Source organism: Mustelus asterias, chromosome 2 (genome assembly GCF_964213995.1).
Source record: "Mustelus asterias chromosome 2, sMusAst1.hap1.1, whole genome shotgun sequence".
Lineage (NCBI taxonomy): Eukaryota > Metazoa > Chordata > Chondrichthyes > Carcharhiniformes > Triakidae > Mustelus > Mustelus asterias.
This window is the reverse complement of record NC_135802.1, coordinates 120,949,885-120,962,466: the sequence shown is the minus strand read 5'-3', so window position 1 is coordinate 120,962,466 and position 12,582 is coordinate 120,949,885. Positions and strand designations below refer to the sequence as shown.

General features: G+C 45.4%; 1 protein-coding gene across 1 annotated transcript in view; it reads left to right on the top strand.

The window, feature by feature from the left end:
- Positions 1 to 12,582, top strand: part of myo10 (myosin X) — a 443,782-nt gene that overhangs the window by 371,185 nt on the left and 60,015 nt on the right. Inside the window, exon 25 of the mRNA XM_078240784.1 lies at positions 9,627 to 10,526. Within this exon, the coding sequence (XP_078096910.1) occupies positions 9,627 to 10,526 (900 nt within the window). The remainder of the gene's footprint in view (positions 1 to 9,626; positions 10,527 to 12,582) is intronic.

Genomic DNA, 12,582 nt, shown 5'->3' with positions numbered 1-12,582 from the left:
TGCCTCTTCCTAATCAACTCATGTTTTCCATTCACTATTAATTCTATCTGGAATAATTGTTTCTGAAAACTTGCCCACTAATGATGTGAAACTGACTGGTTTGTAATTGCTGGGACCATCCTTTCTTGAACAGGGACATAACATTTGCAATTCTCCAGTTCTCTGGTACCACCTCTGAGTCAGAGAAGACTGGAATTATCAATTTTGAGCCCTTCTAGGACAGAATTTCCTCAACTGTCACCATTTCCAGAGTAGCATCTACCTCTACCTCCTTGATAAAGACAGATACAAAGTATTCATTTAATACCTTAGCCATGGTCCCAGACTCCATGTGTAAATCCCCTTTTAGATCCCAATTGGCCCAACTCGTTTTCCCACCCTTTTACTATTTATATACCTGATGCGCTATTAATAAGGCGAAAGACTACCGGTGTGCCAATACAAGTGTAGGCTTTTATTCACAACAGAATCAGGAGCAGATCCCAACAAATAACCAACCTGGACTGAACAAGGGGGAGGAGACAGCCACCTTTATACTAGGTGCCGAGGGGAGGAACCAAACTGGAAGGGGATGTGTCCAGGTATGACAAGCACACACAACGGTGGTCCATATAGGACAAAGGCACAACTGAGGTCCACCACAATACCTATGGAAGACTTGGGGATCCTGTTCATGTTGGCTGCCAGTCTTTTCTTATTATCCGTCTTCACTTCTCGAATATGCATTTTCAACCCTCATCTGAACCTTCTGTATTCTTTTTAGTTCTCAATTGTATTTTCTACCTGAGACCTGTCAGAATCCTACTTTTTCTTTGTTACATTAATTTCCAATTTTTTCATCCAGAGAGCTCTAGATTTAAGAACAAAGTAAAGCACAGCAGAGGAACAGGCCCTTCGGTCCTCCAAGCCTGATGCCCTAACTAAACTAAAAAAAAACCTCCTACCCTTACTCGGTCTGTATCCCTCTATTCCCTCCCTATTCATGTACCCATCCAGATGCCTCTTAAACGTTGCTAATGTGCCTGCTTCCATCACCTGCTCTGGCAGCGCGTTCCAGGCACCCACCACTCCCTGTGTGAAAAACCTCCCCCACAAACCTCCCTTTAACTTTCCCTCTCTCATCTTGAACCTGTGCCCCCTTGTAATTGATACTTCCACCCTTGGAAAAAGCCTCAGACTATCCACCCTGTCTATGCCTCTCATAATTTTATAGACCTCTATCAGGTCTCCCCTCAGCCTCCGTCATTCCAGTGAAAACAATCCTAGTTTATTCAACCTCTCCTCATAGCCAACACCCTCGAGACCAGGCAACATCCTAGTGCACCTTCTTTTCACTCTCTCCAAAGCTTCCACGTCCTTATGGTAGTGTGGTGACCAGAACTGCACACAATACTCCAAATGTGGCCTAACCAAGATTTTATGTAGCTGCAACATGATTTCCCAACTTGTGTATATATGTACTCAGTGTCCCTTCTGATGAAGGCAAGCATGCCATATATCTTCTTAATCACCTTGGCCACTTGTGTTGCCACTTTTAGTGAACTGTGGACCAGCACGCCCAGATCCCTCTGCATGTTACTGTTCCCAAGGCCATTTATTGTATAATTCACACCTAAATTTGATAGTTCAAAATGCATCACCTCGCATTTGTCCGGATTAAACTCCATCTGCCATTTTTGTTCGCAAGTCTCCAATCTATCTCTATCTTGTTGTACCCTCTGATGATTCTCGGCACGATCAGCAACTCCATCAATCTTTGTGTCATTTGAAAACTTACAAGTCAGACCCCCTTCATTTTCCTCCAGATCATTTATATATACTACAAACAACAGAGGTCCCAGCAGTGATCCCTGCGGAAAACCACTAGTTGACAGATCTTCATTCTGAAAACACCCTTCCATCGCTACTCTCTGTCTTCTGTAACCAAGCCAGTTCTACATCCATCTAGCCAGCGCACCCCGAATCCCATGTGATTTTAGTTTTTGTACCAGTCTGCCATGTGGGACCTTGTCAAATGCCTTACTAAAGTCCATATAAACGACATCCACAGCCTTTCCCTCATCAATTATCTTTGCCATCTCTTCAAAAAACCCAATCAAGTTGGTGAGACATGACCTTCCCCGTACAAAACCATGCTGCCTGTCACTAACTAGTCCATTTTCCTCCAAATGTGCATATATCCTGTCCCACAATATCTTCTCCAAAAGTTTCCCCACCACAGATGTAAGGCTCAGCGACCTGTAGTTTCCTGGATTATCCCTGCTTCCTTTCTTAAACAAGGGAACAACATTGGCTATTCTCCAGTCCTCTGAAACTTCATCTGTGGTCAAAGAGGATGTGAAGATACCTGTTAAGGCCCCAGCTATTTCTCCTCTTGCTCCCAGCAGTAACCTGGGATAAATCCCATCCATCCCCGGGGACTTGTCTACCTTGATGCAATTTAGGATACTTGACACTTCCACAAAGAACACTACAGCACAGGAACAGGCCCTTAGGTCCTCCAAGCCTGCACTGACCATGCTGCCTGACTGAACTAAAATTCCTTACCGTTCCGGGGACCATTTCCCTCAATTCCCATCTTATTCATGTCGAAACCATAGAAACCCCACAGTATAGAAAGAGGCCATTCGGCCCATTGAGTCTGCACCGACCACAATCCCACCCAGGCCCTACCCCCATATCCCTACATATTTTACCCACTAATCCCTCTAACCTACTAAGGGCAATTTTAGCATGGCCAATCAACCTAATCCGCACATCTTTGGATTTGCCCTTAAAAGTCACTATCGTATCTGCATCTAATGCCTCCTCCGGCAGCGAGTTCCAGGCACCCATCACCCTCTGTGCAAAAAACGTACCTCGTACATCACCTTTTAAACCTTGCCCTTTGCACCTTAAACCTATGCCCCCTAGTAAATGACTCTTCCACCCTGGGAAAAAGCTTCTGACTATCCGCTCTGTCCATGCCCCTCATAATCTTGTAGACTTCTATCAGGTCGCCTCTCAACCTCCGTCGTTCAAGTGAGAACAAACCAAGTTTCTCCAACTTCTCCTCATAGATAATGCCTTCCATACCAGACAACATCCTGGTAAATCTTTTCTGTACCCTCTCCAAAGCCTCCACATCCTTCTGGTAGTGTGGCGACCAGAATTGAACACTACATTCCAAGTGTGGCCTAAGTAAGGTTCTATAAAGCTGCAACATGACTTGTCAATTTTTAAACTCAGTGCTCCGGCCGATGAAGACAAGCATGCCGTATGCCTTCTTGACTACCTTCTCCACCTGCGTTGCCACTTTCAGTGGCTTGTGTACCTGTACACCCAGATCCCTCTGCCTATCAAAGGCTGCCATTTACGGTATATTTCCCATCTGCATTTGACCTTGCAAAATGCATTACCTCACATTTGTCTGGATTAAACTCCATCTGCCATCTCTCCGCCCAAGTCTCCAACCGATCTATATCCTGCTGTATCCTCTGACGGTCCTCATTGCTATCCGCAATTCCACCAACCTTTGTGTCATCTGCAAACTTACAAATCAAACCAGTTACATTTTCCTCCAAATCATTTATAATATATTACAAACAGCAAAGGTCCCAGCACTGATCCCTGAGGAATGCCATTTATGATGTGGAGATGCCGGCGTTGGACTGGGGTAAACACAGTCAGAAGTTTTAACAACACCAGGTTAAAGTCCAACAGGTTTATTTGGTAGCAAAAGCCACAAGCTTTCGGAGCCTTAAGCTCCTTCTTCAGGTGAGTGGGAATTCTGTTCACAAACAGGGCATATAAAGATACAAACTCAATTTACAGAATAAGAGTTGGAATGCGAATACTTACAGCTAATCAAGTGTTAAAGGTACAAACAATGTGAGTGGAGAGAGCACTAAGACAGGTTAAAGAGATGTGTATTGTCTCCAGACAGAACAGCCAGTGAGACTCTGCAGGTCCAGGTAAGGTGTGGGGATTACAGATAGTGTGACATGAACCCAATATCCCGGTTGAGGCCGTCCTCGTGTGTGCGGAACTTGGCTATCAGTTTCTGCTCAGCGACTCTGCGCCGTCGTGTGTCGTGAAGGCCGCCTTGGAGAACACTTACCCGAATATCAGAGGCCGAATGCCCGTGACCGCTGAAGTGCTCCCCAACAGGAAGAGAACAGTCTTGCCTGGTGATTGTCGAGCGGTGTTCATTCATCCGTTGTCGCAGCGTCTGCATTGTTTCCCCAATGTACCATGCCTCGGGACACCCTTTCCTGCAGCGTATCAGGTAAACAACGTTGGCCGAGTTGCAAGAGTATGTACCGTGTACCTGGTGGATGGTGTTCTCACGTGAGATGATGGCATCTGTGTCGATGATCCGGCACGTCTTGCAGAGGTTGCTGTGGCAGGGTTGTGTGGTGCCGTGGTCACTGTTCTCCTGAAGGCTGGGTAGTTTGCTGCGGACAATGGTCTGTTTGAGGTTGTGCGGTTGTTTGAAGGCAAGAAGTGGGGGCGTGGGGATGGCCTTTGCGAGATGTTCGTCTTCATCAATGACATGTTGAAGGCTCCGGAGGAGATGCCGTAGCTTCTCCGCTCCGGGAAAGTACTGGACAATGAAGGGTACTCTGTCCGTCGTGTCCCATGTTTGTCTTCTGAGGAGGTCGGTGCGGTGTTTCGCTGTGGCGCGTCGGAACTGTCGATCGATGAGTCGAGCGCCATATCCTGTTCTTATGAGGGCATCTTTCAGCATCTGGAAGTGTCTGTTGCGATCCACCCTAAACACGTTAAAGAAGCCATCCCCTACGGACAAGCCCTCCATATACACAGGATCTGCTCAGATGAGGAGGATCGCAACAGACACCTCCAGACAGAACCTCCAGTTCTCCAAGGCGGCCTTCACGACACACGACGGCGCAGAGTCGCTGAGCAGAAACTGATAGCCAAGTTCTGCACATATGAGACGGCCTCAACCGGGAAATTGGGTTCATGTCACACTATCTGTAATCCCCACAGCTTGCCTGGACTTGCAAAGTCTCACTGGCTGTCCTGTCTGGCGACAATACACATCTCTTTAACCTGTCTTAATGCTCTCTCCACTCGCATTGTTTGTACCTTAAAGACTTGATTAGCTGTAAGTATTCGCATTCCAACCATTATACTGTAAATTGAGTTTGTGTCTTTATATGCCCTGTTTGTGAACAGAATTCCCACTCCCCTGAAGAAGGAGCTTAAGGCTCCGAAAGCTTGTGTGGCTTTTGCTACCAAATAAACCTGTTGGACTTCAACCTGGTGTTGTTAAACATCTTACTGTGAATGCCATTTATCACAGCCCTCCATTCAGAAATGCACCCTTCCACTGCTACCCCCTCTTCTGTGACTGAATCAGTTCTTGCCAGCTCACCTCTGATCCCTTGTGACTTCACCTTCTGTACCAGTCTGCCATGAGGGACCTTGTCAAAAGCCTTACTGAAGTCCATGTAGACATCCACTGCTGTACCCTCATCAATCATCTTTGTCACTTCCTCGAAAAACTCAATCAAGTTAATGAGATATGACCTCCCCTTCACAAAACTATGTTGCCCCTCTCTAATACGGCCACTTATTTCCAAGTGGGAGTAAATCCTGTCTCGAAGAATCCTCTCCAATAATTTCCCTACCACTGACATAAAGCTCACCGGCCTATAATTATCTGGCTTATTTTTACGCTACCCTTCTTAAATAAAGGAACAACATTGGTTATTCCTCCTTCGATATATTGACATTTTCTAGAGTGTCCACACACCTATCCCTGACCGCAACATCCAACATGTCCTTCTCCTTGTGAATATCAAAACAAAGTACTCATTAAGGATTTCACCCACTCCGTAACTTCCCTCCATTGTCCTTGAGTGGGCCTACTCTTTCTCTTGCTACCCTCTTGCTCCTAATATTTGCATAAAAAGCCTTGGGATTCTTCTTCACCCAGTTTGCTGAAGACACTTCATGACCCCTTTTAGCCCTTCTAATTCCTCATTTAAGTTCCTTCCTACTTTCACTCCTCTAAGGCTTTGTTAGTTTTTTGATGCTTCCTTTTTCCTTTGGACTAAGCTTACAATTTCCCTTGTCATCCATGGTTCCTGAATCCCTCCATTTCTATCCTTTATTTTTGTGGAGACATGCCTGTCTTGCTCTTTAATCAACTGGTCTTTAAAAGCTTCCCACATGCCAGATGTGGATTTGTCATCAAATAGCTGCTCCCAGTCCACATTCCCCAGTTTCTATCTAATTTGGATCTAATTGGCCCTCGCCCAATTAAGCACCCTCACCTGAGGGCCACTCTTGTCCACATCCACGACTACCTGAAATCTTATGGAATTATGGTCGCTAAGCGCAAAATGCTCCCCCACTGAAACATCGATCACCTGGCCTGGCTCATTCCCCAATACCAAGTCTAGTATGTCCCCTCCCCTGGCTGGATTGTCAACATACTGTAGCAAAAAGCCCTCCTGGACACATCTAACAAAAGGGAGTCCTAGTCAATATGGGGGAAGTTAAAGTCACCCATCACAACTACCCTGTTTTTTTCACACCTGTACCGTATCTGACTACACAACTGCTTCTCTGTCTCCTGCGGGCTGTTGGGAGGTCTATAGTATGCTCCCAACATTGAGATTTCACCCTTCTTATTCCTGAGCTCCACCCATAATGCCTCACTACAAGATCCCTCCAATGTCTCCTCCCTCAACACAGGTGCTCCCTAATCAGCAATGCAACTCCCCCAGCCCTTTTGTTTCCCCTTCTGTTCCGTCTAAAACAACGATATCCTGGAATGTTAAGCTGCCAATCCTGTCCCTACTTTAACCATGTCTCCGTAATTGCAATTACATCATAATCCCATGCAGTAATCCAGGCTCTCCATTCATCTGTTTTACCTGTTATACTTCTTGCATTGAAGCAAACGCACTCCAGATCTCCAGTCCAGCTGAGCAGTGAGGCTTCCCTCTGCCTGCTCTTACTCTGCACTAAATTTAACTCAGTCGCACTTTTTTCCTCAGTGTCTACACTTACTGGCCCGCTGTTCCAGTTTCCATCCCTTGCCACACTAGTTTAAACCCTCCCGAACAGCATTAGCAAACCTCCCGCCCAGGATATTGGTGCCCCTCCAGTTCAAGTGCAACCGGTCTTTCTTGTACAGGTCCCACCTTTCCCAGAAGACATCCCAGTGATCCATATATCTAAAGCCCTCCTTCCTACACCAGCTCTTTAGCCACATGTTCAACTATACTATGTCCCTGTTCCAAGCCTCACGAGCACGTGGTACAGGGACTAAAAAGATTTGTTTCCCCTACCTTTCCCTTTTAAGGAAATCTACCATGACTGTGTCCAGTTTTGAAAGTAACCCATTGTTCAGCTAGTTTTTCCCACCAACCTTTCATTCCAGTCCCCAGCTCCGTCCTTGCTCCATTGAAGTCGGCTCTCTTCCAGTTAATTATTTTTATTCTGGATTGCCCATTTTCCTTTTCTATCATCATCCTAAATATTACAATAAAGTGATCACTGTTCCCTTAATGTCCCCCACTGACATTTGATCTACTTGGCCCACCTAATTTCCAAGAACCACATGTTGTTGGACAGAGCACATACTACTGTACAAAGCTTTCCTGAACACAATGTAGGAACTTTTGCATCTTTCCACTCTTTACATTACCACCATCCCAGTCTACCTTCAGGTAATTAAAGGCCCCATTAAAACTACTGTATGATGTTTATATCTCTCTGTAGTTTTATTCCTCTGCATCCTTCTCATCTGATAGTGATTATTGGCTACACCGAGCAAATGAAATTACCCCCTTTTTGTTGCTTAGCTCAAGCCAAATGGACTCTGTCCTTGAAACCTCTGGGACATCCTCTTTCTCCAGCACTGCAATGCTCTCATTATCAATACTGTCACTCCTCCTCCTTTCCTCCTTTCTTTCCTTTAGCCAGGTCTCTGTTATCACAGCAACATCATATTTCCACCAAGCAATCTGCACCAGTAACTTCCCAATCTTATTTATGGGGCGGCACGGTAGCACAGTGGTTAGCACTGCTGCTTCACAGCTCCAGGGTCCCGAGTTCGATTCCCGGCTCGGGTCACTGTCTGTGTGGAGTTTGCACATTCTCCTCGTGTCTGCGTGGGTTTCCTCCGGATGCTCCGGTTTCCTCCCACAGTCCAAAGATGTGCGGGTTAGGTTGATTGACCAGGTTAAAAAAATTGCCCCTTAGAGTCCTGGGATGCGTAGGTTAGAGGGATTAGCGGGTAAAATATGTGGGGGTAGGGCCTGGGTGGGATTGTGGTCGGTGCAGACTCGATGGGCCGAATGGCCTCCTTCTGCACTGTAGGGTTTCTATGATTTCTATGATTTCTACTTTGTGCATTCAAATACATGCACAGCAACCCTGATTTAGACATCAAGATATTCTCCTTTACTCCAACTTCACTTACTATTCTCTGAACTAGAGCTTGATGTCCTCCCTGGTATTTTGTGCATACTAGTATTCCTTTCTAATTTTTCCTCTTGGTTCCCACACCCTTGCCAAGTTCATTTAAAGCACTAGCAAAATGCCCCACAAGGAACTCAGTCATCGCTCTGTTCATCTGTAGTAGGTGCCATCACCCCCAAAGCAAGTCCCAGTGTCCCAGGAATGTAAAGCCTCACACCATCTTTCAGCCACACAGCCTTATCCTCCTGTTTCTGTACTCACTGTCACATTGTTCATGTGGCACTGGGAGTAATCCAGATGGGGCGGCACGGTAGCACAGTGATTAGCACTGCTGCTTCACAGCTCCAGGGACCTGGGTTCGATTCCCGGCTTGGGTCACTGTCTGTGTGGAGTTTGCACATTCTCCTTGTGTCTGCGTGGGTTTCCTCCGGGTGCTCCGGTTTCCTCCCACAGTCCAAAGATGTGCGGGTTTGGTTGATTGGCCATGCTAAAATTGCCCCTTAGTGTCCTGGGATGCGCAGATTAGAGGGATTAGCGGGTAAAATATGTAAGGATATGGGGGTAGGGCCTGGGTGGGATTGTGGTCGGTGCAGACTCGATGGGCCGAATGGCCTCTTTCTGTACTGTAGGGTTTCTATGATTTCTATGATTACTACATTTGGCATCCTGCTTGCTCATTTTCTGCTCAGCTCCCTAAATTCTGATTGCAGGAGCATATCCTCCTTTCCACCTAAGTTATTGGTACCAATGTGGATCACCACCAAACACCCCTCCCCTCCAAGAGGACCGACCTCTACATCTATCCTATCAAACCCCCTAAGAATTTTATAGATGTATTCTTCTACAATCCAAGAGGCTCATTCTCCTCGTAAACAGATATTTTATCCCTGAAACAATCCTTTTGTCGTAAACTTTACTCTTCCATAGGTAAGGAGACCAAAACTGTACATAGTACTCCAGGGATGCTTTCACCCCAAGACCCTATATCATTGCAGCAAGGCTTCCTTACTCTTCCACTCCAACCCTCTTGCAATAAGAGCTAACATGGCATTTGCCTTCCTAATTGTACCTATAAAATCATTTTTATGGAAGATTGTGATGTATTTATTTGACCTTTCATATTTTTTGGCCTTTCAATTTATTTAACCAGGCATTTATCTTTATATTTAATTTTCAAATCGCAGCCTGAAGAAGCCCAGATGCGTCAAGAACAAGCAACCATCCTGGTGGTTCAGAAGGAATCAGCACAAAATAGCCAGCTAGAAAAGCAAGAGAACAGGCAGGTGGAGGAGATACTGCGGCTTGAGAGAGAGATTGAAGAGCTCCAACGTCAGAAAGAGCAGCATGAATCAACACTCACCGAGAAGTCGCTTGTACAACTCCAGCAACTTCGAGATGAGGAGTTAAAGCGACTGGAAGATGAAGCATGCAAAGCAGCTCAGGAGTTTCTGGAATCACTGAACTTTGATGAAATTGACGAATGTGTCCGCAACATTGAAAGGTCTCTTTCTCGGGATAGCAAATACCAGTTACATACCTCGGCTGTACCAGACCCTGCTATAAAGCCTACCTTTAATTTTAACCAACCTTACCCTGAAGAAGAGGAAGATGAGGGCTTTGATGCTGATGATGATGCATTTAAGGACTCACCAAATCCGAGTGAGCATGGCCATTTTGATCAGCGTACTAGTGGAATCCGGACAAGTGATGACTCTTCTGAAGAAGACCCATACATGAATGATGCAGTGGTGCCTATAATTGCCAGTAATGAGAGTACTGTTCTGGCTATCACTGCTCCAGATCCAATAAACCACAGTAAATTAACAAGCAGTGAGTCTACCTACTGCATACCTGAACAGGTAGATGATGGTCAGGAAAACGTTGTTGAACTGATTCCTCCAGATGATGAATCTGATTATGATCAGGATGATTATGAAGATGGAGCCATTGCATCTGGCAGCAGCGTAGCCTTCTCAAATCCTCGCAGCAGCCAGTGGTCACCGGACTGTCCATATCGCTATTCCATGGGGACCTACAATAGTTCTGGAGCATATAGATTAAGCTCAGAAGGGCCACAATCATCCGTGAGTAATTTATATATCCTACTGAAGCAATGAATAAGATCAGTCTGCTATCAATCAATAAAATCAGCAACCTATTCTTGAAAATCTCTTGAATGCATCATTGTTCCATTTAATGTTGAAATTTTTCATTGTTGTTTTCAGTATGTTTGTGACTATTTTCAGGCAGTCACCACTGCAGCTAATGATGGTGTGCATGTTAGTCGCTGTGCCACCTATGAAATCCTGAAACAAATGTAAAGAGTATCCAGTACTGTACTGTAGAAGCGAGTTGCCAACTAAGGAATAGTAAATTAATGACTTACTTACCTCCACTCAAACAAGAGTACCACTTAACAACCCAGGATGTATTTCAGAGAATAGCATGATATCCTCTGGAGGATACCATTGTGGTTCAATTGCAAGTACTTAAAAATTATGAGCATTTATTATATCCCTGTCCAACAGCCAAAATCCTTAGAAGCTGCTTTACTTTGGACTTCCTCAATCTGTTTTACCTAATATAAAGTTAATGTTGTTTCTCTGTTCAAGAAAGGAAATAGAGATAATCCAGGAAAGTATAGACTGTTGATTATCACATCGGTGGTTGGGAAGCTATTGGAAATGATTCTTAGGGATAGTATTTATGCATATTTGGAAAAGCATGGCCTAATTTGGGAAGGTCAGCATGGCTTTGTGCAGGGCAGGTCACGTCTTATTAACTTGATTGATATTTTTTGAGAAGGTGATCGATGAGGGTAGAGCAGTGGATGTTGTCTACATGGATTTTAGTAAGGCTTTCGACAAGATCCGTCATGGTAGGCACATCCAGAAGATTAAGATTTGATTTTCTTTGATTTGATTTATTGTCACATGTATTAGTGTACAGTGAAAAGTATTGTTTCTCGCGCGCTATACAGACAAAGCATACTGTACATAGGGAAGTAAAAGAGAGAGTGCAGAACGTAGTGTTACCGTCATAGCTCGGGTGTAGAGAAAGATCAAATTAATACGAGGTAGGTCCTTTCAAAAGTCTGATGGCAGCAGCAAAGAAGCTATTTTTGAGTTGGTTGATACGTGATCTCAGACTTTTGTATCTTCTTCTGGAAGAAGGTGGAAGAGAGAATATCCGGGGTGCGTGGGGTCCTTGATAATGCTGGCGAGGCAGCAGGAAGTGTAGATAGTGTTAATGGATGGGAGGCTGGTTTGAGTGATGGACTGGGCTTCATTCACGACCCTTTGTAGTTTATTGCAGTTCTTGGACTGAGCAGGAGCCATACCAAGCTGTGATATAACCGGAAAGAATGCTTTCTATGGTGCATCTGTGGAAGTTGGTGCGAGTTGTAGCAGTCATGCCAAACTTCCTGAGTCTCTTGAGAAAGTAGAGGCGTGGGTTTCCTCTGGGTACTCCGGTTTCCCCTCTCAGTCCAAAGGTGCATGGGTTAAGTGGATTGGCCATGCTAAATTGCCCCTTAGTGTCAGGGGGACTAGCTAGGGTAAATGCATGGGGTTATGGGGATAGGGCCTGGGTGGGATTATGGTCAGTGCGGATTCAATGGGCCTCCTTCTGCATTGTAGGATTCTATCTTGGTGGACTTTCTTAACTATAATGTCCACATGGAGGGACCAGGTCAGGTTGTTGGTGATCTGGACACCTAAAAAGCTCTCGGCCATTTCTTCTTCACCTCCATTGATGTAGACGGGCATGCTCTCCACTATGCTTCCTGAAGTCGATGACAATCTCCTTTGTTTTGTTGACATTGAGGGAGAGATTATTGTCGTCGCACCAGTTCACCAGATTCACCAGGGCAGCACGGTAGCACAGTGGTTAGCACTGCTGCTTCACAGCTCCAGGGACCTGGGTTCGATTCCCGGCTTGGGTCACTGCCTGTGCGGAGTTTGCACATTCTCCTCGTGTCTGCATGGGTTTCCTCCGGGTGCTCCGGTTTCCTCCCACAGTCCAAAGATGTGTGGGTTAGGTTGATTGGATATGCTAAAAAATGCCCTTAGTGTCCTGAGATGTGTAGGTTAGAGAGATTAGTGGGTAAATGTGTGGGGGTAGGGCCTGGGTGGGATTGTG